The sequence below is a fragment of the Mustela erminea genome, chromosome 12 (genome assembly GCF_009829155.1).
Source record: "Mustela erminea isolate mMusErm1 chromosome 12, mMusErm1.Pri, whole genome shotgun sequence".
NCBI classification, from domain to species: Eukaryota; Metazoa; Chordata; class Mammalia; order Carnivora; family Mustelidae; genus Mustela; species Mustela erminea.
In genome coordinates, this window is record NC_045625.1 from 82,347,165 (window position 1) to 82,372,617 (window position 25,453).

Genomic DNA, 25,453 nt, shown 5'->3' on the forward strand with positions numbered 1-25,453 from the left:
GGAAGACTTCTGGTTTCAGTTCCAACAAAAGAGCTTGGAAGTCATCACTCCCATCTTTACAACAAGATGAATGATGAACAAATTGAAACCAAATGCCTTTTCTTAGACCCATTAGAGAATTAAGATCACAGGGCAGACTGTCACCCAGAAATCTGATAGACAGTCAAACACAGAGAAGCACAGCTGAGATCAGCTTACCTGGAGCAAAAGATGCTGGAGTCTTAATCTGCTATGAATACTTCAGTGATAAACTTGACAAATGGTTGGAAGCTAAGTGTGATTGAGAAACTCCTTGAGGACCCAATCTTAGGATAACCCAAATGAATTTTACCTCAAGGAACCCTACCAAATTCTCATGATAATGACCCCCAAAATACCTGCTCATTTTAGTCACAGGGAAGGGTTAAGTAACCATTTTTAAATACACCCAAAGCATTCTCTGTAGTAAAGCCCAGTGTTCCAAGTAAAATGATGTTACTAGACCCTTGTATCACCTAGGAAAGGGCAGTTAGCCAACTCCAGCCCCTCTCCCATTTAACCTAACAGGAAAAAAAGCAAAAACCTAAGGTATACTTCTGAAACTTACACCCCAAGGACTCAGGTCCACTAAATGGCTGAGGGTCATTCGTAGAATTATGAAATAATTCCTCTCTCATGACAGCTTAGCACTACATCAACAGGACTCCAGTATGATAACAGTGAGTTATAAATGCAAGAGTGGGAAGACACAGATTCTATTTAAGAAGGAATTCTTAGGGAAACCTAAGTCAACAGGGGAGAAGAAAATTAAAGTACACCTGAGGAAACTCAATCCTTGGCAACTACAGCCGTAACATGACATATAGCCCAGCTCCTAACCATATTAACATAAAATCTCTCACTTAAGGCCTATTTTCCTCTGTTTCAATTATCCCTAGACCATGTCCAGTTTTCAATAACAGATTACATGGCATACTAAAAAAAAAAAAAAAGAAAATAAACAAACAAAAACACCCCATAGAATCTGAAGTGAAAACCTAACACCAGGACCTGATTTGGTAGGGGATGAGGAAAATGTTGTGGATCACATAGTGGTGATGGCTGTACCTTGTAACTATATTAACTTTCTGGTATTTGTCAAAAAAAAAAATCTGGTATCTGTTAAAAATGGTTTTTAGAAAAGCTTTACATATTTATAACTTTTTCCAAAAGTCTTTTCTTTTCAAAAGTCCATCCATACCCACACAATTTGTGAAAATAACATAATAGAATAAAATAAATCTATTGAAATTACAACAATTGAATGGTAAATTTTAAGAGTTATGATTTTCACCGCATAATTCTTTTGCTACCCATAACATTAACAGTAAAAGAGCAAATATATTTTCTTCTCTCCATTCAATAAATATATATTTAATGTCTGCTTCATGTAAGTAATTGTACTATGTTGTTCGGATATGAAGTTGACAATCCCATAAAACAAGGCAATATAGAAAAGCAAAGACTACACAAAGTACAATGGAGTTGAGTTTAAGAATATAGGAGAGCATTTCTGGCTGGGTGATCAAAGAAAGCTTCATAGCAGAAGCAGCACTTTAACTGCGCCTTTAATCATTTAACAAATGTTGAAGGGCTTATTATGGTCGGGTAATATGCCAGGTGCTAGGAAAATAAAATTAAAAATAAAATGGATTCTCTCACTGATGTGTATGTACAAATACGTGTGCTAATTTACATATGTATGGATAACTAAACCAAGTATAAAGTAAGGAAAGCATTCTTGAAGAATGAGTGGATGTCATCAAAGAACCAAAAACCCCTTTAATGGTTCCTTGTGACCTTTCAGAGAAATTTCAACCACAAAAATATGGCCTTAAGGGCTGCCTGGGTGGCTCAGCAGGTTAAGCCTCTGCCTTTGGCTCAGGTCATGATCTCAGGGTCCTGGGATCCAGCCCTGCATCAGGCTCTCTGCTCAGCGGGGAGCCTGCTTCCCCCCCAACCCACCCCACCCCACCTGCCTCTCTGCGTACTTGTGATCTCTCTCTCTCTGTCAAATAAACAAATAAAATCTTTAAAAAATATAATGCCTCAAGTTTTCTTGTGAATAAGCCTCTGATTAAATTCCTACGTGACTTCCTCCACCACTTTATTGCATCAGTACTCTGTGTCGGCTATTCCATCCTCTCCTACTCTCCCCATCCTTCTATTCATTCATTTAAGTACTGATGGAGAGCCCCACTATATGCAAGGTAAGGTACAGGGGTACTGCACCACACAGGATAAACAGGATTCTAGCCCTTGTGAAGTTGATATTCTGTAGGATAAAGATACTGAACCAATAAGACAACCGTTAATTACATCTGAGATATGCAACAAGAAAAAAAAATACAAGAGTCTATGAATATACAATGATAGTCTTTCTTTCCTCTGAGGTATTTGACTTCATGATTAGTGAGTAGTAAATGTTCTACAGTCTTTGGTAAAAACATATATGACAGAGAATGGAAAATAAACCCTTAAAACATTCAAGGGACTGCTATCATAATGAAGTTGATAAGATTTCAGCCATCTGGGGGCACATCACAAAATTCTTTTCACCAAAGTGAAGGCCAAGTTGTTTCACGTTGTACATACACTCCACCACTGAGAAAGAGACATATGGGTCACTTTGGATTCAGGAGGCAATAAATCCTCTATTTGAATGTTCTAGTTTGAGTAATTTACTGAGTAACTCATAGTTTTTAATGGGGCCCAGAGATTCCAGGCAAGCTGATCTTGGGCCACATGACCAAGAAGACCCAATGGTAGGGGGAAAAATCATGGCAATACCTTTAGAGTTTAGGGGAAAAAGTCTATTCCTCTTCCACTGATAAAGATTACCCTTTTGAGAAATAGTTCTAGGCTTGCTGCTGGGCTCCCAAGACTAAATACCTGACCCATGGGATCCCAGACAGCCATGCAACATGAGCTGTCGTGGTGAACTGCCCAGTGTAGTGCAATAAAAACACAAAGGATATAGAAAGGGAGAAAAACTGGAGCTACGCAATCATGCTCATAGTTGACATTCTGGTAACAGCAAGATTGAAATCACTTTACTAACACTGTCAGGTCAGTCAAAGTTACTAGTTTGCCTTCCTTCAATTCCTGATACGTGCCATGTAGGCTCCTTTCTTAGAACCTTCACACACATTGTTTCCACTGCTGGTGAGGCTCTTTTCCAGCTTTTCATAGGGCTGGTTCCTTCTCATCTTTCATGTCTCAGCTTAAATGTCACCACCCACAACGGACTTCCCGACCACCCTGTCTAAAGCTCTGCCCTTACCCCCACACTGTTATCGTCTATCACGGTACTTTCCTTTTCCTTTCTGTGCATGTGTTACAATCTGCTGTTACATATTGTCTGTTTATTTGAATACTGTGTATCTCTTCCATCACACTGTAAGTCCCACAAGAAGGCAAGAATGATATCTGCTTTCTTCACCATTGTATATCCTACAGTTGGCACAATGTCTTATACACTGTAACACTAAAGTTCGTGGAATAAATTAGTACAACGCTTGGACTCTCATCTTCTCAAGAGCGGTATTTGGCCTTCTCCTTCTATAAACCCAGTATTCCATCTTTCACACTATACTTTTTGTACACTGATGGTGATTTGGGAGACCTACCATAGAAATTAAAGTGCTTAAAGTCAGGACAAATTGGGGAGTTACTAATGGCATTTTCCTAAAACTTAGACTATGGGAATCTACTTCTCTATAAATGTTATACTGTAAGTTAGAGCATAATTCAATATTTAACAAAGAAGGCTCAGCATTTCCTATGGGTGATTTTGACCTAACATTAATTTTGATGAGTCCCACCACTGCCTTAAAACATGCAAACAGGACAAAAGGAGAAATAATGTAAATTTTTGTGATAAAATTTCTGAGCTGAAAAATTAACTAAAGTAAAATGAAAGAAAGGGAGGTACAGCTTTGTCTTACTTTTAGGCAATTACTGAAGAAGTCTCAGACTCAACCTCTTCTGTAGTCAAAATGAAACTTTTCTAACTTTCTAAATGTTTAGTTATGATTTTTTAACCTAACTCTATGGTTTTTATTGTTAAAATATTTATATTAAAATATAAATAAAATGTAAAGCAGAAAAGAGCCCTAAGAATGTATTCATAATTGGGAACTTCTTTCATTTCATCATCCAATGGAAGGCATATTACCAAGAAAATTCCTACAACAATTTGACATCTTCAATACATGAGAAACATTCATGGCAGCATGGAAGCATACCTATCTCCCCAGCTGTTTCCACATGGAGTTCCATGACTGGCTCTTTTTCTCTGTGTTTCTCTCAGACGTTTTCTTCTGTTCTTTTCTGAAGATTACATCATAGGTCTCTTGGGCCTCTGTGGTAGGAAGGAAGAAGAGGGCAAAGCAAAAGGATGACATTTTCAAACGATCAAATGTCAAGAAAAATATCACTTACTCAGCAACAAAAACCTTATTATGCAACTAGTACCCTTCTGTATCCTCAGGGATTCTAACATCAGCATTAACTGGTCATTTAAAGTCATCTTCATGATTAGCATCTTGATAGCAATTATCAAACTTGTCAGGTTAAAAAAAATCACGTTTTAACTAGGAGACTACAATCGCAGTATAATAATTTTCTTTAAACTGTTTTAGATTTTCATATTGATAGTATTCAGTTAGTCTTGGTTTACTATTGTTTTACTCATTACTCATAATGAGGCTTTCTTTATCCATAGAAGTCATAATTTATATAGTGCTTCATAGTTTAAAGATGAGATCATATGCATCTTCTCCTGTTTATCTCAACAATTAGAATAATGAAGGGCTAGCAATAACAATTAAGTGTAAGAATAGATGGCATTTGTATTCATGGTTTTGTAACTTTTAAAAAAGTAGTACTTGATTGTCTATGAAGTTTTGTTTTGGGGAAAAATAAACCCATACACTAAGGTAAAGGGTATACCAAAACTCTCCTAAGTTTAATGCACATGTTATTTAAAATTCATTTCTTAATTTCTATTCCATTTTTTGAAGTGCTATTTAATATAATAAAAACTTTAAAAATGATTACTACTTCTGTGAACTTTTAAGAATTCATAAAAACACATTGGTAGTGTAGCTTTTTGACAAGCATTATTTCTCTGCTATTTGTTAATAAGTTCTTGGATTTTAAATTTTATGATAGTGATAAAATTGAAGTTTGGCATATTATAACTATATAGTTACAATGGTAATATTATGAAGCATTTAAAATTGAACACTTTTTCTTAGTGGAAAGAAGTTTATTGTTTTTGTAATAATAGCTAGTACTATTTACACTCTATTTTATGTAACATTACCATGGGAAATGGACTTCAAATAAATGGAGTAAATAAACAACACATCATAGTGATCTAAGTAGAATAACAGAGTGTAATTGGAAACATTGTAAGTTTCTCCATGGTTCTTCACAAAAGTAATTACTAGGTTTGTCATTAAAATCACCTTGGCAGTGCACCTGGGTGGCTCAGTGGGTTAAAGCCTCTGCCTTCAGTTCAGGTTATGATCCCAGGGTCTTGGGATCGAGCCCCACATGGGGCTCTCTGCTCAGCAGGGAGCCTGCTTCCTCCTCTCTCTCTCTCTCTCTCTCTGCCTGCCTCTCTGCCTACTTGTGATCTGTGTCAAATAAATAAATAAAATCTTAAATCTTTTTTTTTTTTTTTTTTAGAGATTTTATTTATTTTCTTTAAAAAAAATAATCTTGTCTTCTTTCCTAGCAAGGCCATCAGCATATATATTAGGTTTTTCGTTATAGAAAGTTTGGAGTACCCAGAAGAACATAAAGAATATATATAGGTCTTAATTATCTCTAGTAATTCTATCATACAGATACAACTTTTAACATTACATTTTATATCCTCCTGGTCTATTATATAGATGTATATGTGATTACATTGATATTACATATAATTTGTTTTATATATATAATTAGGGTTGTCTTGTATGCTGTTTTGGTATTTCTTTTTGTCATTACATATCTACCTTTTCCCCACCATCAAATAGTCGTCTATAATATGAAAAGCATGAGTGGGGAGGAAGGGGAGACTGTCGAAATACTTTCACAGATACATTAGAGGTCACTTAAAGTCACTTAAAAATCATACATCTCGGGGCGCCTGGGTGGCTCAGTGGGTTAAGTCACTGCCTTCGGCTCAGGTCGTGATCTCAGGGTCCTGGGATCGAGCCCCACATCGGGCTCTCTGCTCAGCAGGGAGCCTGCTTCCTCCTCTCTCTCTCTGCCTGCCTCTCTGCCTACTTGTGATCTCTCTCTGTCAAATAAATAAATAAAATCTTTAAAAAAAAAAATCATACATCTCTGGGCGCATGATCCCAGGGTCCTGGGATTAAGTCCCACATCTGGCTCCCTGCTCAATGAAGAGCCTGCTTCTCCTTCTCCCTCTGCCTTCCCCTGCTTGTGCACTCTCTCTGCATAAATTAAATAAATAAAATCTTCTTAAAAATTCAATACATCTCTAAAAAAATATAAGAAATAGCTAACTAATTAACAAATAGATCTTTGTTTTTATTAACATATACTTTAAAAATTCTTTTTAAATTACGAAAATTATAATTTGTTGTGTTAGAAAGTAAAATTCTCCTATAAATAAATCTCCCATTAAGAATTTGGCATATATTCTTCCAGTTTCAATGTGCTTTTAAGTGACTAAATAGTATTTCAACTTACAGATTTACTGTAATTTACTAAATTCCCAACATTGGGCATTTAAGCTATTTACAATATTTCATTATTTTGCAGATCCCTGAATAAAAATCTTTGATTCCTTCAACAAATCATGCTAAATTTATCATATCCTATTCTTATATACATATCATAATTAAGTCTCATGAATTTCAATACTGAACTTCTTTGAACCTACTTCCTTATCTGCAAATTTAGGGGATTAGATCACAGTTCTAATATGCCCCAATTCTAAAAAACTTGAGTTGTAAACATAGTAGCTCCTTAATAATTGAGTAAAAGTATTTGTGAACTCTTAGAAGAAACACGAGATACATAATTCATGTCTTTCAAATGAGTACAAAGAAGGAGTATGTGCATCGAGGTGTGTGTAGGTGGAAGGCATAAACAGAACCATACAGAGGAATTATCTTCTAAGATCACCAATTTTATTTCAGGATTGAAGGATAAAGTTTGGGGTTTTGTCCCTTTAAATATATTTTAAGATTTTAAAATCTCACTAATTTTTAAGATAAAGTCTTTGAAAAAAAATTGTATTTTTTCGTATGGTGCCCCCAGAAGTCAGGAGTTATTTGCTACCTTTATTAGGATAGGATGCAAGGCTTTAAATGAAGAGGAAGACTTATCATATGTAACCCAAACCATTTAAGAACTGACATCACATTCTTAAGAGTAACTAGGGTATTTGAAGTAAGGCTTGGCCTTGGACTCTAAACACACATTCACTCACTTCACTGCCTCATTTGAGAACTTGTCAAGAGCTTAAGGTTTTTTCGATTTTACGAATTCAAACCTGTCCCATCTTGCTTTTACACAATTTCATGAAACTTCTAGCTCATTTCTTTTAAAACCAGAAGGCTAATGTCCTGACAGCAGGTCTAACTTTTATCAACATACTGATGTTGGAAACAAAGGCAGAAGAAAATTAAATTGTGACAATGCCTTGAAACAGGCAGAGTGACATTCCTCCGGGAACTCAATTGCCTTGATATTAATAGTTTGCTAAAGGCAAAGGCAATCCTAGGGGCACCTGGGTGGCTCAGTGGGTTTTGCCTCTGCCTTCGGCTCAGGTCATGGTCTCAGGGTTACTGGGATTGAGCCCCACACCAGGTGCTCTGCTCAGCGGAGAGACTGCTTCCCGCTCCCCCCCCCCCCGCCCCCCCCCCCCCCCCCCCCCCCCCCCCCCCCCCCCCCCCCCCCGCCTCTGCCTGCCTCTCTGCCTACTTGTGATCTCTGCCTCTGTCAAATAAATAAACAAAATCTTTAAAAATAAAAAAAAAAAGGCAATCCTAGCCTGACAACCCCCCACCCCCCCACCCCAGGATACTCTACTTTAACATATAAAAATTCCTTTAGAAATTTCCTTTATCTCTAAACCCCCAAAATATGTGTTGGCAATCACCCTCCAAGCATATGGCCCACCAATATACATTTGAAGGGTCTCATGCCAAAAGTTTTCTTAGACAGTAATAAGCGACCATGTCCCAACAAAAGCTAGCCCCAACAACATCCTGGAAACCTTGTTTCCAAAATTCCTTAGGGACTTAGGCTATCCCTAACCCCCTCTCAACTTGAAAGTATGTAACAGGCCACTTCTCCTGGCCCCACTGCACCTCTTTCTGCCCATGGGTCCTGCCCCCGGGCTTTAACAGAATCGGCTCCGGAATTCTCCCTTGGCCATTGGCTTCAACCCCTAACGTTCTCTCCTATATCAATACCCACGGGGAGTACTGTCCCCTGAATGTGGCTCACTCATAGTTCTCATTCGATGCTTTATGAATTTTGCAACAAGTGCATGGTTTTTACATCCACAATCACCAACCATCCTTCAAACGCTCCACATTATTTCGCATTAAACAGACCATGAACTTGCTTTTAAAAAGTGTTTAAAAGCTAGATCTCAAGGAGTAAAGAGAACTGAACCCAAAGCACCCAGATTTCTCTATCACAGAAGGGGGAAGGGACATCTGACAGAAGGCACTGCAAAATCCAAATGAACTGGGAAGCCAGCTTTTCTTACAAAAAAAACAAAAAAAAACAAAAACAGTTGTAGCGAGGTTCACGGCTATCAAGAGCAAACTCTGTCAGGGTCTTGGATCTCTGCCTCCGAAACTGACCCGCAACCTTCAAAGCACATCAAGTGATGGACAAAGTGAAGTACGCTCACAGAAAATCCATTAAAAAATTTCTGTACGTCTCCCATAGCCTGGGAAACAACTTTTCTTTCCTTTCTCTTCTTCTTTTAATACATTAAGTTTTTAAAAAAAATTATTATTAATATGATTATTATTTTTTTAAATGTCCGCCGAGAGGCCGAAACTGGCACGCGGGTACAGAGGAGGTCGCGGACACGGTCCCACTGGGCTCCCTCGCGGCCGGCGTCGGAGGGCCGCGCCATCCCTGCACCCGGGCAAAGACAGCGAAGAGGCTCTCCACACGCCCAGGGGCCAACCGCTCCGGAGGACCCGCACTTCAGTTAAACTTTCTGCAGAAGCCCCGCAAAGTCGGTTCCCACAACACTCGAGAGCGGCCGGCCGGGCCGGGGTGGGGGCTTCACGCCGACTCTGGCTCCGGGGGAGGGACTTTAGGACCCCTCCCTCTTCGGCCCCGAGTGAACCAGAAATTAGAATAAAATGTGTAAAACAGCGACCTCAAGTAACTTTGCAAAGGAATCTGCAGCATCTCCGCGGACGCTCAGAACCCCGGCTACCAGCGAAACGTCGGGGACCAACCAGTCCGCCTCAGCCCGGGAGGGAGGCGGGCGCCACGCCCCAGCCGCCGGCGCGTGACCCGGAAGTGCTCGGCGGCGGCGGCTGCGGCGACGGCGGCGGGGGCGGGGGCGGGGGCGCGGCCAAACCGGCGCACACGCGCGCGCGCGCTCCCCCGCGGAACTCCCGCCGGCCGCCCGGCGCTCTCCCGGAGGCGCGCCCGAGCCGCCGCGGCCGCCGCCAACATGGCCGAGACGAGCGAAGAGGTGGCGGTGCTGGTGCAGCGGGTGGTGAAGGACATCACCAACGCCTTCAGGAGGAATCCGCACATGTGAGTCGCGCGCCGGCGGCGCCGCCGCCTCCGCCGGCTGCGGGGGTCGTCGCGGGGCGGGCAGGGGCGGGGCCGAGCCTGGAGCCGACCTCCGGGGACACGTCCCGGCCCGCGCGCCCCTCTCCGGAGGGGACCGATCGCGGTCCGGGGCCCGACGGTCGTCGGCCGCCGCAGGGCCCGCTTTCCGCTACCGGAACGCGCCCGCGGGCGAGTCTCCAGAAGTGACCTCGGAAAATCACAACGGAGCGACTTTTTTCGCTCCCCTTCCCCGGGACTTCACGGAACTCGGAGGACTTCACGCGTGTGTCCCCAGCCTGCGTTCGTGTAAGGTACACGGGCACGCACGTTGTGGTCCTGCAGATGCTTTGTAAACACAACTCTTGGGAGGTTCATCCCGGACCGGTAGTTGGGGCGGGGGGGTCACCGATCATCTTTTCCTTCAGTGAGTGGGCCAGTTTACTCGCTGGAGCTAGTTTGAGGCTGCTTTTGACTCTCGCCCCACTTGTCCCAAGATCGTGGAGGGACTCCGACGATCCAGTGTGCCTTGATGGTGAACAGAGCATTCACAGGAGTGTGGCTTCTGTAGGCACAGGATGCGACGGGTGTAAAGCCCAGGCAACCTTGACACTTTTTAGCATTAGCTGATTCATAGTTACGGGGAACATTTTAATTCTTTTCGTATCCAGATGCTGCCGCCCTCTCTAAGTAGGACACCACAGGACTGACACGCGTCTCGCTCCCTCCCTCCTTCCTTTGCATGGTACTAGGAGTACTCCGGGAAGATACCAGAAGAGACTGTATTCTTTTTGACACTTTTGTATTCGTGTAACGAGTGAAAAAGGAAGCTATTAAAAGGAATGTCTACAGTATACAAAAGAGGAGGGAGAAGCAAGAATGTTTAATTTCCCTTCCTCTCTTTTTCTCCCTGCTCACCGCAAAAGAAAGATACATGGAATCCAGTTTTACATTATTTTCACTTTCTCTAATTGTTCGTGAAGGTTTTCTTTTTAATATTCTATTTTTTAAACGGGAACACATGAATTATGCTTTTTGATGCATTTTAAACCGTAGGTACTAACCTTACATCTAAATGAAGGGTTCTTTTCCTTCAAAGCGGTGCTTATAAAAATTAAGACCTCAGATGTCTTGCTCCCTGCGGTACACAATTGGAGACCTGTAATAGTGCCTCATTAAAAACAAAACGCTGCTAGCCTCGAAACACACCTGCCTCTGAGAGCATCCTCTTCTTTTCCCCTTGTCGCTGCTGCCTTTTTTTAAATGAGCGGTTGGAATGTTTTCTTGGCAGTAACCATAGTGGGTACTGGGTCTTGTAAAGAATGCTTTGATGCCTTGTATATCAGTCTTTCAGTCCCTTTTTGAGAATGAGAGCTTCAGTGTAAGTAAGAGACAACCTCAAAAAAAGTTTGTTTAAGGGAATGGCCTATTTTCTCATCACTGATGTTGTTTTTCTTGAAGAAATTGTAGCAGAGATTAAAAACCTAATAAATACAGCGATCACAGTTTCTCTTCTTTAAGGTAGATTGAAAAAGCACAGCAGAGGCGCCTGGGTGGCTCAGTCTGTTAAGTATCTAACTCTTGGTTTCAACTCAGGTCATGATCTCAGGGACCTGAGATGGAGCCCTGCTCCTGCATCAGGCTCCCTGCTCAGCGGGCAGTCTGCTTCCCCCACTTCCTTACCCCCCCCCATTTTCTCTTTCTCAAATAAATAAATCTTTTTAAAAAATCAGTGTTTTATATTTGAAGAAACAGGTTGATTGTTCACTGGTGTGGTGGGTGAGAGCACAGTTTGGAATACATCTCAGTTTTTCTGGATCACTCATAAAGGACTTTAATGCCCCAATCATATTTTTCATGGTGAAAGCTTGCATGCTTTCTATCAGTGCATAATTTAATATTACTAATAAACATTTGGGTCATTCAAAGATTTAAAAGGTTGAAATAAGTTGAGCATTTGAAAGTTGAAATGATACATAATACAGGTGCAAAGAATTTAAGTAGCTTAACTAACTCATTGTTTAATATTAATTTTCAGCGCTTTTGTGGTATATATTTCGTATAATAATGATATCTTCAATAATATTACTATGTGGCATCTTTAAAAATGTCTTATGGTTTGGAATTTGTTTTGTTTTGTTTTGTTTTTTGATTGCCTGTACTTGTTCCCCTAATCTAGCCCTCTTACTTCCAAAATAAATAGGCTATATTTCTGGTTAAAAGAAAAAAAGAAGGGGCGCCTGAGTGGCGCAGTGGGTTAAAGCCTCTGCCTTCGGCTCGGGTCATGATTCCATGGTTCTGGGATCGAGCCCCACATCGGGCTCTCTGCTCAGCAGGGAGCCTGCTTCCCCGCCTCTCTCTGCCTGCCTCTCTGCCTTCTTGTGATCTCTGTCAAATAAATAAAATCTTTTAAAAAAAAAAAAGACATTGTTTATCTCAATAGTTAGTTACCTAATTATACTTTTCAGTATTATAGGAAAAAGTTTTTCATTCTTTTAGTTTTCCTTTTTTCTTCACACACAAGATAGATTGTAATTTTATTAGACATCATCTACTCCATTAAACATATTGACTTTGTTTCTGTAAAAATGCCTACCCAGGAGGAGTCGAACATACATTGGTTAAGATGTGGATTTTATTACTGGTAGATGTAGATAGGTTACCCTCTGTCAACTTCATTCTCCTTTTGATCTAGTGAGGTTGATGAGAATGCAGGAAAATCACCTTGCCCAATGTCTGGCCCTAAGCTGCCACTAGCTAAATGTTAGATTTAACCTGAATTTCTGTATTCCTCAGAAAACCGTATTAGCCAACTGCATGGTGAATGTGAAATACTTTATAAGTTGAAAAATACCATATGAATTTTTGTACGGTTGACTCTTGGAGAATACCATTGGAAAAAGCACTGAAGGCTTGACCCAGGGACTAGCAGTAGCTTACTAAATAGGCCTATGCTGATGTGGAAGAGAGCTGTTTATGGTGTAATTAGGGTCATATCCAAAGTCTCTTGCCCACCAAGTTATTTTTTTTATTACTGTTTAAAATATTAATTGAACTCTCACTGTTGATGAGATGTTATAGGTACTATCCTCACAGTGTAGAATGGGAAGTATAAAACATAGTTCTTATACTCAAGGCATAGAAGTATCTGTGGTGGTGGCATTGTCCTGTCTATGCTGTTTAGTATGCTTGCGTACTTGAAATGTGGCTAATGTGAATGGGGAACTGAATTTTAAATTTTATTTAATGTTAATTAACTTATACATAGTGGCCATATGTGCATAGTGACTACTGTATTGCACAGTGTAGCCCTGAATGGAGACCTAAGACCCACCTGCATGCACAGTGAATTAACCTTGCAAGGCAGCTGGTGATAAAAGGCTGGACTGAGCAAGTGCTGGGAGAGTGTACTAGGCGTAGGAGGAAGGCTTTTTGTGTCTAGGCCAGGGCCCTTAAGGGAGGTGTGTTTGAGCTGAACATTGAAGGCTGGGTAGGATTTACAGTCTCAGAGACAGAGCCAAGGACCTCCACACGAAACTGTGAATTAACCCAAAGTAGCAAAATGTGATTGAGAAGATAATAGTAGAGTCAGATTATGGAAGTCCTTGACTATGTGGCTTAATTTCTTTCATTCCATGTATGCATTCAGCAAAAGAGCACCTGTATTTGACAGATACAATTCCAGACCCTGGATGTGCAGGTCTAGGAGTGGGGCGCACATATCACACATCGTCCTTGGCCCAGTAGAACAAACCAACACACAGAATATGAAAGGAGCCTGAAAGAATTAGAAGGATACTTTGAAGGAATAATAACAGAGGGGCCTAACTTAAATGAGAACCTCAAAATAAATCTTTTAAGGAAATAGCAACTAAATTGGGACATCAGGGATGGATGAGTTGGCTAAGAGAAAACAGCCTTCCCAGGCAGTGACTAGGCCCCGGTGATAACTTTGGAGTAAGGGAGTAGTAAGGAAAAGCACATCTTTAAATTGAATTTGAAGAGTAGGAAACCACAAGTCTGAATTGTCTTCTTACACTTCATTTTTTATCTATGTATTTAAATAATAGCATAGTTGTAAAAATTTGGATTTGGAATCTGGCAGTCCTGGATTTGAATCTTAACTTACCAATCAGTAACTGGTAGACTTAGACAAGACTCTTTCTTCATCTATAAAAGGGGTTAAAATTCCTACCTTAAATTCCTTGTGTGAAATAAATGAAACACAGAGCCCTGCACACAACACTCAATAGACAGTAGCAGTTTTTGTAGCTGTTTTTTTTTTTTTAAGATTTTATTTATTTATTTGACAGAGAGATCACAATAGACAGAGGCAGGCAGAGAGAGAGAGAGGGAAGCAGGCCCCCCGCTGAGCAGAGAGCCCGATGCGGGACTTGATCCCAGGACCCTGAGATCATGACCTGAGCTGAAGGCAGCGGCTTAACCCACTGAGCCACCCAAGCGCCCCTGTAGCTGTTTTTAAAATATGTCCAGTCATACCATTCCAGCAATACATAGAGTTGTACTCTTTAGAATTGAGAAAGACCATGAGGTTTCTGAAATATCTTGATCACCAGCAAAGTTTTAATTATCAATATGAAAGGGTCAGTTCCTTTAGATACTTTGCTAACTTTACTTTTTAGTCATTTTGGAAAGAATTCCAGTTTGAAGGTGGAAAAAAACCCCTTTTTTAAAAGATTTTATTTATCTGAGAGAGAGAAAGGGAGAGGACACGAGGGAGAAGGGTAGAGAGAGAAGGAGAGAGAGAATCTCTAGCAGACCCTGCTCTGAGCACAGAATAGGACTCAGGGCTCTGTTTCACGACAGGAGATCATGACATGAACCGAAATCAAGAGTGGGACTCTTAACTGACTGAGCCACCCAGGTGCCCCCCAAATAACTCTTAGACTAAGAAGATTTGGCCGTTTCCTGAATCCTTGGGCTGAGTTTTCTGTATGGTCACTCCATATTACTGGGTTCAGTTTAGTATATTTTAGGATCATTCTTCCCTCCCAAAGGGGAGACTGGGTGATACTACTTTTGAAAATAATATGCTAGCCTACTCTTAATTGATGATGTTTCTGAAATTGCAGACAAGAAAAGCTGTCTAAACAGGAGTAAAGTCAATGTCTGTGTTACCTGAACTTTGAACTTCATTTGGAAGTCAGTGGGTCTCCATTGTGAAGTGAAGCACTCAGAAAGCTGTTGGTGCTTTGTATGATCTTTTTAAGTAAAGGTGTTGGTTCATTCCATTGTGCTGGTTTTTTTGGAGCAGCCCTTAAAAGTAACCTAGTAAGTGAGGTTCGTGGTATCTGAGGATATTAGAACTTTTTCACCATCCCAAACATTCAGGTCTTTAACAATCCTATGACATTGGTAATGTAGGTAATTATTTGAGTGTCCTTGTTAAATATCAGGGATCTAATTCTCAGAAACCTAAAAATATAAAAGACTGTAATTTAGTGGTAGCAAAAGAATCAGAAATTTCTCTTTTAACATTATTTCACAAGGAAAAAACTGGAGATATATCTGGTATGTATAGTACATTTCTTGGAGCAATTAAAAATATAAAAAATAATTATGGAGGACGATGTTTAATAGAAATTGTTAAATTCTAAAAAAGCATTGTAGGATTGTAACAACGTGGACAGAACTACAGTATATTATGCTAAGTGAAATAAGTCAGAGAAATATAAATGATTTCACTCACATGTAGAATTCAAGAAAGAAAACAGATGAACATAGGGGAAGGGAAGGAAAAATAAGATAAAAACAGAGGGCGGCAAACCGGAAGAGACTCCCAAGTAGAGAACAAACTGAGGGTTGCTGGAGGGGGGTAGGTGGGAGGATAGGCCAAATGGGGGATGGGCATGAAGGGGATTCTGGATGTAATGAGTACTGTGTGTTATTTATCAGTGATGAATCACCAAATTCTACTTCTGAAACTGATACGACACTGTATGTTAACTAACTGGAATTTAAATAAAAATTAATGAATAAAAAGAAAAAAAAACACTGTAGGAGAGCATGTCCACTATAATACCACTTCTGTAAAAACACTTAGAAAAAAAGGGTGCATACCCAAACAGTAGTGTAGACGGATAGACAGACTTTTAGTTTGTACCCCCCACCTTGAGTTTTCTAACTTTTCTTGTATATAAAATTAGAATTTAAATAGCCAGAAATCTAGAAGGAATTTGACTAAATCCTGCTTGCTTTCACTGATGTTTTTTTATCTTCAGTGTCTTGGGTTTGGGGCTGACTATTAAGAGATCCAGATTTTTAACTTAGCATTAGTGGTGTGACGGTTGACCTTGGGTAATCATTTTAACCTCAGTGGACCTCAGTTTTCTTGTCTGACAAAATGAGATACTGGGGGGAATGAGGCCCCTCCCAATTTTAAAATGATTCTAGAATCCTATTCTAAATTATGTGAAAAAAAAGTGGACTACGACCTGAGGGACTCAGCATAGGAGAACTCTGAAGTCAAATACGCTGTTAACTTGGAAGCTTATTGACCTACCTATCTTTATCAAGTACAGATTATATTTTTAGGAAGCAGCAAAGCACTGTATTTTAGGGTCAAATCACTTGACAAAGGCTTAATGTTTTTGCTTCACCTTGCCATCTGTTAATCAAATAACTTTTCTGGTTGGCCTCAGGCTCTTGACTGAATTAAAATCTGCATCTTTGCCTGTTACTTCCAGCTTACCACATGCTCTACCTTGTAATATTTGTTCTTCCTAAGGGGCATTATTATTCCTTAGATAAGGATCCCAATGACAAGTGGCTTGCCATATTCCCATTTGACTCTCAGTGGTAGAACGGAGGCTAGCTAGAACCCTGGACCTTGGAAGATGGACCACTTTTGTCTACATCCTACTACCTCTCTCTGATGTTTTCCCTAGTGCTTTACATTCCATGATATGGCCACTTCCATGAGAATAACTGTCAGGTTTCTCAGTCAGAATTTGGAAGCTGGAAGAGACCTAGCAGTCCATTTCCCTTATTTAGAGATGTAATGCAGTTCCACCGTTTTACAAATGAGGAAATTAAGGTCTGTAGAAGCCAAATGATAGATAAGGCCCATGTAGATGAAATCCTGACAGAGCTAGGACTTGGATCCATCGCATTAGAAGGAAGTCAGAGACAATGTTCTTTTGGAGAGTCAAGAAGGGATATTCTTTGAAAACCATTTATTTGAATATTTTCACTGAAGTGCGTAATAATCAACCTTTCAGGAGCAGTTACTGAGCATCTGCTGTATCAAGACAGTATTGTTGTTGTTGTTTTTTTTTTAATTAGTTCTTGAAAGAATGGTACCCAACTAAAGAAGTGTGTTTTTTATTTGTGCAGATGGCTCTGTCCTTTCATTTAGGTACTGAATTAATAACTGGACATTTTATTTTTGGCATTAATAATGAGCAAGGCAGGTTTTTACATTGTGAATTTGAGTAACTGCTCCTCCCTCGCAAATGGACTGTACCAAAAGGTAGAATCTTTTATTCTTGTTTATTCTTGTTTATTCTTGTTACTCTAGCATTCATATTGTTGACTTAGGCAGTTCTTTGAAGTGTTTTAAGTGGTTATTAGATCTCAGAAAATAGACTTTCTTAAAATAATTATGCTGTTTTTTTTAATTCTAGCTTAATTTTTTAATGTTCTATTTTATATAGTAAGACCTAAATATCAGAAAATACCAGAGATACGGGCAAATGCTCTGGACATGGCTAGGTGTCCTAATGGTGAATTAGGTAGATGTCACATTAACCAAATACAAATGCAAAACATTTTGAAATACCAGATGTTGAGCTCAGATGTGCTCAGCATTGTTTCATGCTTCCTACAAAACTTTGTACTACTGGAATGGCAAAGTGTTAACATTTTATTATAGATATTGATACAGTCTGCATCAAAACTATCAGCGCTATAGAGACTGGGACCACCTTGTTTTATTTTTGCATTTTCGGGACTTAACATAGTACTCAGTACCTTCTGGTACTCACAGAATGTACTGATGTGATATATTAGAACACCTCTGAATCACGTGAGCCAGTCAAGACCATTTTCAAATTTTGTCAAGACCGAAAGCCTTAGGTCTCAAAATCTACTTCAAGTGAAAACAGCTTGAACGAATGGTTTGTGATTTAACCCATAGAGTACCCTTGTTTATCAATGAGTCCCTATCTCATTAATGAAGTGATCAGTAGAAAGTAGGTTATGTCCGAGCTATCTAGTGTGGAGTTTCCGGGAGAGATTCTATTGTAGTTCCACAACTTCCCACCAATTTGTGATGGTGGCCTAAGAGGGCTTTTCTATAACCTGTAATTGTTCCTGTTTCCCCCTCTTGTATCTACCAAACTACTTTGTTCTTGGTTGGAGAATTCCAGGGACATAATAGAAAATGTCATACATAACTTCTGAAAACCAGTTTTTTATTTTTTTAATGTAGGCAGTTATCATAACATCTTTGTAATTGAAAGGCATGTGCAGTTTTTGCAAAACCATCTTTATGTTTGCTGGTTCATTTACTGTGTATGTCAGCTGCTGTACATTTATTAAATTTTTGCCTCAAATATAAATTTTCAAATTAAGGAAGGCAGATTGAAGGACATGGATGCCGCCTTAAATGAAAATGACCTAAATTCTGGAATGTATTTTGTGTTTTAGCAGCATTTATCAGTGTGTGTGTTTTTTTTTAATTCAGTGACTTATGAATGATTATAAAGAAGAAAAAATGGCCCCCAATCTTATTGAAAAGGCAGCTTTTATTGATAATTTGTTTCTCCTCTGCATAGATTAAGTATAAGTACATTTATTGACATATTTTTAAAACAAATAATACATACAAATGATTAGAAAATTTAAACTGTATAAAAATAAAATACTTTATCTCCCCCCAAATTTCTTGGGCTCCTTTTTCAAAAAAAACTATACAAAATGCTTTACACTATATACTTGGTATTTTGCTCTTTTTCTGGTCTTATATGTCTTGACAGTCTTTCCATACCAGCAGATGCGAATCTGTCTCCACCACCTCTATCTTGTGCACCTCTACCACATGGATTACCCTATTTATTCTACCCCTCTTGTACTGATACATAGTTAGATTGTTTCCAGTTTGGTTGCAATGTTGCAGTAAACATTCTGTTGGCATATTTTGGCATAGGATAATTTCTGAGCAGTGGAATCACTGGGGCTCAGAGTATATGCAATTTAAAATTTGGAAAATTTTCAAAATTCCATCCAAAGACAAGTTTTCATTTTTATCACAAAGCCAGCATACTAATTTTTCTGTACTCTTGACTGTATTAAAAAATTTTTTTAAATTTCTACTAATCTAGCAGGTAAACTAAATAATATTTTTAAGAAAGGGAAATATGGGGGCGCTTGGGTGGCTCAGTCAGTTAAGTGTTTGACTCTTGATTTCAGTTCAAGTCATGATCTCAGAGTCCTGCTATTGAGCCCACAACAGGCTCTCTGCTCAGCAGGGAGTCTGCTTGAAGGGTGTCTCTCTCTTCCTCTGCCCTTCCTCTCTCCCTCTTCCCCCACAAAAAATAAATCTTTAAAAAAAAGACAAAGAGAAATATGTTACTTTTCTTTTTAATAGTCTGTAGGATTTGAAAGATGTTGAAAAAACAAATAGTCTTATCTTGAATTCTTCTTTTTGTTTTACATATTAAGAGATGAAATTGGCCTGATCCCATGCCCTGAAGCTAGGTATAACCGGAGTCCCATAGTCCTGGTTGAAAACAAACTTGGTGTGGAGAGCTGGTGTGTCAAGTTCCTCTTACCTTATGTCCACAACAAGCTCCTTTTGTACAGAACAAGAAAGCAATGGCTGAACAAAGATGGTGAGTATGAACTCTGTCCTCCTCCTTTGTTTTTTAGAAACCGCAGGGAATACAGGGGGAGGAACCTTCTCTGGGTGTTGGCATTCCTGGATTTGGGTTCTGGCTCTTTCATTCGCTGCCGGGGTGGCAGCTTAACCTCTCTGTCAAATGAGGAGTTTGAACCTGTCAGTACTTTCTCGTTTTGCCTCCATAGTGATACAGGATTCCAGGCTACCTACTGCAGCCTGGACAGTACATCAGAGCAGTTCTGATTTTACCTTGTTATGTATCATGGTTATTCATAAAATTTTATTCGAGGAAGACATCCTATGGCTGTAAAAGAAAGTTGGAAAAATACTGAAGAGGACTCTAGTTCCTTCAAGCTCAGATTTCTGGTTTCTAATCCTTTAGGAACTCTAAAAGCTACAGAACTCATTTTGGTAGCAGACCAAATGGGATAACAGAGGGATGATGGTGTTAGTTACACTGTGACCCAGCTCAGTGATTTATGGAGGTGCTCTTATGCTGTGAATCCCCGCTGAGCTTTGGGCCCTCTGTGTCTTCTTTCTATGCTGATAAAAGCAAAAGAAAACCATCCCAGCTTCCACTTCTTTTCTCCTCTGAGACAGCTCTTGCTGCACGGGACAATCTCTGTTCATCCTATCTGGTCTCTTTCCTTAGCTTTCCCCCCATATGAGATATTAAGCACCCTTGTGCATGAATTACCTTTGCTTTTTAGGTTAAAAAAAAAAAGGTAGAATACTCATTCATGTTCTTAACTGTTTTTGTAAAGCCACCTGTTCCCATATACAGCCATACCTTCCGAAGTGCTCAGTATGCCTGGAGGCTCATTTTGAATAAGAACTTTGTGTCCTAGAGAATTTTAATTACCAGTTTGGTAGCCATTACCATGAGCCTACTCCTACCAGAAGCTGTTCTAAGTACTGTGGGGATAAAAAGATGAATAATATGTGTTCCTTTTACTTAAGAAGCTTACAGTTGGGTGAAAAACAATCTCTTTGTGGAGTGTCGCCAAAGGCATGACATACTGATTTCCTTGTATTCCTCTTAGCATTGTCCTTAACATACTATCATAATAGCAATTTTTTCTGTTTAGGTCAGTAGAAAGGGAATCTGACTTGAAGATTTAATGTGACATACTTTCTGTTTTCTGTGGGTTTCACTCAGTCAGTCCTCTGATACATACTTCTTGTAAGACTCTGCCTACGGGGGCACCTGGATGGCTCAGTGGGTTAAAGCCTCTGCCTTTGGCTCAGGTCATGATCTCAGGGTCCTGGGATCAAGTCCCACTTAGGGCTCTCTTCTCTGCGGGGAGCCTGCTTCCTCCTCTTTCTCTGCCTGCCTCCCTGCCTACTTGTGATCTCTGTCAAATAAATAAAATCTTAAAAAAAAAAAAAAAAGACTCTGCCTACATTTATGGCATAGCTTAAGTTTGTGGCATAAACTTAAAAGAATAAGTTTAGCCATAAATTTAAAAGTAAGGATATTTATGCATTGTTAGGCCCTCTTTCATTCTCCCTTCCATCACCCTAAAGTGGATAGTTTGTTTATGAAACCTATAGTAAGTTTCAGTAACATTAAGGTATAAAGTAACACCATACGAATCCATCAAGGTTGTTTTTTTTGGGGGGGGGTTGTTTTGTTTTGTTTTTGTTTTGCCAAATACAGCTGTATTGTGTGTGTTCGTGCACACAAAAATGTATAATTGAGCCAATACATAACTAGCTTGGGGAGGTGGGGAGACAGATGATGCTCTTGTAGTAAAGAAGAAACAGTATAAATTTTTAAAATGTCAAAGGCTACTGTTAATGTTGTATCAGATCATCATTTTTTGCCCATTCATGTATGCTAGCCTAGCCTGCCCTCTCCCTGCAGCCCTCCAGGTCCTTCTGTCCATTTTCCTATATCTTATCTCTTTGGACACTGCCCTGCAGACTTTGCTGAGTCTCCTCATCGTGAAGTTTTAGTCTTTGTAGGCCCAAGAAGACCCACAAGAAGATCAAATGGTTAAGCTCACTCACACAAATAACTAGCACCTAAATTTTGAATTCTGGCACAACTGTGTGTGAGTACAGAAGCAATTTGATGTTATTTTAACTTATATCTTCATGGAAACAGTTTTTAATTTCCCATTTTTGGTGCATGGCGACAGTGTAGTTTAGTGTAGTATCACATACTACTCAGGTTGTGTATTGTATTAACAGTAAAAACATGGAAGTGAATTTCTAATGTGACAGAAAAAAGATACCTGAAAATGCTGATTAACAGAAGAGAATTCTGCCAAACTTGTTAACTGAAGCAGTTATTACACAGAGGTGAATATTGCTAAGGGAAAAAAGGGAAAAGTATTAGAAAAAGGCAGTTATTTTGTGAAAATGCTATACCTTTAAAGCAGTTTTTGTAGAATACATATATAAGAAGAGCCAAGTGAACAAAGCTCTCAGTTTAAGGATTTCAGAAACGTCAGTGTCTGTGTGTTTGATCATGCCCAAATCCTAGGCATCACCTAGGAATGTATTCTATTACTGAAGGTGACCTTTATTCTTGGGATAGATTTCTTTCTTTATAACCAGACTGAATTCATGCTCCCATTAATGTGCTGAATTCCTTAGGCGTTTGGAAAGCATCTGTACTAGTTAGCGTTCTCCAGAGAAACAATCAGAAAATTTTATATAGAGAGAGATTTTGTAACAAATAGACTAACATGATTGTGGAGGCTGAAAAGTCCCATAGTCTTGCTTGCTTCAAGCTGGAGACCCAAGAAGGCCAATAATAAAATTTAGCTTGAGTTGAAGGCCTCAGACCCCAGGGGAGCCAGAGTTTTAAATCCCAGCCCAAAGGCCAGAGAAGATTAGGTGAGATGTCCGAACTCAAGCAGACAGGAAGCAAAGAGGGGCAAAGACCTTTTGTTGCAGACGGGTCCTCTATAGACCAGATGATGCGCACCCACATTGGGGAGGGCAGTCTGCTTCATGGAGTCTACTGATTTCAGTGCTAATCTCACAGACACACTCGGAAATAATGTTTACTAATGTTTCATCTGGACACCCTGTAGCCAGTCAAGTTTAATGGTAGAACCAAAGTTAACCATCACAGCATCCCTCTTCATTACTTAGAGACTGATGTTTTTGAAGTCTGGTGCCGTGGTAGCCATATTTGGGTTGAGAGGGGAATGATACTGTGATTCTGATTTTTGAGAAATCCACGACAGAAGAGAGAAGTCCACAGATTGGAGTCCTCCCTGAGCAGAGGAGCTCTGACGCACACTGGGACTGTCTCCAAGTGCGTCCTCCATCATTTGCGCTTGCTGCCCCCTCTTTCTCACAGCCTCTGCCAGCTGTGCTCTCTTCAATGGCCATCTTCTGCTCTTCGTGTCTTCTTTCTCACCTGGACAATTGTGATGACCCCATAGCTGGTCTACCCTGTTTTCAGTCTCTTCTGTAGCCTGTGTTCATCATGCCACTAGCCAGTCATTTCACATGTACTTCTCAGCAACACTTCTTTTTTTTTTTTTTTTTAAGATTTATTTACTTATTTATTTGACAGAGAGCGTGAGCACAGGCAGACAGAGTGGCAGGCAGAGGCAGAGGGAGAAGCAGGCTCCCCGCTGAGCAAGGAGCCCGATGTGGGACTCGATCCCAGGACGCTGGGATCATGACCTGAGCCAAAGGCAGCTGCTTAACCCACTGAGCCACCCAGGCGTCCCTCAGCAACACTTCTTAGAAACGCAGTTTGAGAGGTGCTTTTCTGAAATACACATCTGTGCATCTTATTTCATGATGCCTACAGGGTCAGGTTGGGGTTCAAACTCCTTGGTATGGTATTCGAGGACCTTCACAGTCTGTCCCCAGCCTTCATTACCAGCTTTTCCTCTGCCTTACATTCGGCATCAGAGCTTGTATATTCTCAGCTTCCAGGCTGATGGCAGCTCACAGACAGATTTCGTTTTGGCTTATAAAATGTTTCTTAAACTGTTTTTAATATGTTCGGTAAACATTTAAAGTCAGGATGAACTTTGAAAGTTCACATGGAAATCTGGATTTGTCTTCACTTGAAAAATCGAAAGTGTTGGATCGTAAATTTCTGCACGCCAGCAGTTGGCTGGGGCTCCCAGCCTCTGCTTTTCTTGATGGGGTAAGCCTGTTGCAGTTGGCCACAGCCTCCTCATGTCCTTCAGACACTAAGGCAGAGTGTCAGTTGCTACTTACTATCAGGTTTGCTTTGCTACTTTTTTGATGTTCATTTGAATGTAGAAGCATCAGGATCTGTAGCATTTGACATACTTCCCAGCCACAACACACTCTGTGCCATTCTTGGACTTTACCGTGTCTTCCTGCTTTACTTCCATGCCTTCGCTGAGACTAGGTTCACATCTCATGTTGTCACCATTGTGATTAGCAGTGCCGTGCACACACGCAAAGGCTGTTTGACTACTTCGGGAAGCCAGGATTATGTCTCTTCAGCCCTACAGGAGTCCTTTATTCAGACCGCTTGCATAGTAGCACTTACCATGTGTCATCGTAGTTGATTATTTTAAACATTTTTCCCAGGTAGATTGTGAGTTTGTTAAAAAGAGGGATTGTGGCTTGTCTGTCTTTATGTCCTCGGCTCCTTTATGTTTTCAATAGACATTTGTCAAATAAGTAGTGAGAGTTTGGTAAGCAAGAGGATTTAGCTTAGTCTGGCTATCGATTCAATGACTGTATTCTGTAATGAAAGGGCCTTTCTTGTGTTTATCACATAGCTTTATCTCAAAACTCTCTTCTTGTGGTCACCAGAATGTATTTTGGAGAAGGAGGTTAACCAATCCAAACGATCTTGGACATATTTCTAGAGGCCTGGAAACATATCTCTGTCAGGGACAGTTGGCAAATGCAATGACCATTACCAGGTGACTGCTGGCTTTGGGCCATTTCTGGAATCCCATTGTGGCTAAGAAGGAATTGATTTTTCTCCGACTTTTCCTTAGCATCCTTTTGTCCTCTCCTTGTCACAGTTGGAATTTAGCTACTTTCCTTGATTCATTTTCTCCTGGTGATGTGATGATGAATTAGTCATATATCGGAGTAGTTTAACAAAGGAACATTTGTTTGCTGGTATATGTTCTGGTATTTGTAGAGAGATCTGTTTAATTTCAAGAGACCATAAGGACATCAGTACCTCACATCTTCTGGGTAACAAAGAATATGGTGTATGGTTGATAAAATGTAAAAGTAAAATAGTTTAAAAAAAGTAAAAAGTAAAAAAAAGTTAAAGTAAAATAGTTACCGTCAGCTGTTGATCATACATGTTTATCTTTTGATCTTGGTTCCGCCCTGACTTGAAGAGGACAAAGTAATTGTAGACAGTGTGCTAGAGTAGAAAGAACATCTGCTTTGAAGGAAAACATCTAGATGTAGACTCAGTTGGTCAGCCTGCTGAAGTCATTTAGCAGTGACTTAAGGCAAATTATTGAACCTCTTCCTGTTTCTTCACCAAAAGAAGGGAATTGTAAAAGGCTTCAGAGGGTTTTTGAGAGGATCGCACGAGTTAGGGTGTATAAAGCACCCAGTGAGGTGTGTCGCATATACTAGGCTCTCAGAAAACACGAGTTCCTTTCTCTGATTTAATCAGAACCAGTGGGGAAGAAAAAAAGAAAATCCATGTAATTCAGGAATGATTCTTTAATTATGCAATATTTCTAAACCTGTTGCTTCTCTTTCCCTTTCCTATCTCTGACATTTCGCTTCACCCCCACCTCTTGGATCTGACTGGAATGCTTCCTGAAGGAGGTCCTGTCTGAACTTGAGTCCTGAGTG

The 25,453-nt window shown here is 40.0% G+C and overlaps 2 protein-coding genes across 4 annotated transcripts in view; one reads left to right on the forward strand and one right to left on the reverse strand.

Annotated features, from left to right (window-relative positions):
• The window catches only part of C12H9orf135 (chromosome 12 C9orf135 homolog), a 166,885-nt gene extending 157,358 nt beyond the window's left edge, over positions 1-9,527 (reverse strand). The window contains exons 1-2 of the mRNA XM_032307509.1: positions 9,398-9,527; positions 4,266-4,381 (exon numbers count right to left, since the gene is read on the reverse strand). The gene's annotated coding sequence lies outside the window, so the exon portion shown is untranslated. The remainder of the gene's footprint in view (positions 1-4,265; positions 4,382-9,397) is intronic.
• An 83-nt stretch (positions 9,528-9,610) lies between these two features.
• The window catches only part of PTAR1 (protein prenyltransferase alpha subunit repeat containing 1), a 50,282-nt gene continuing 34,439 nt past the window's right edge, over positions 9,611-25,453 (forward strand). For 2 of the 3 annotated variants that reach the window (XM_032307504.1, XM_032307505.1), the window contains exons 1-2: positions 9,611-9,786; positions 19,486-19,655. In XM_032307504.1, the coding sequence (XP_032163395.1) occupies positions 9,701-9,786; positions 19,486-19,655 (256 nt within the window). In that variant the 5' untranslated portion in view covers positions 9,611-9,700. The remainder of the gene's footprint in view (positions 9,787-19,485; positions 19,656-25,453) is intronic. The other variant, XM_032307503.1, reaches the window with a different exon arrangement.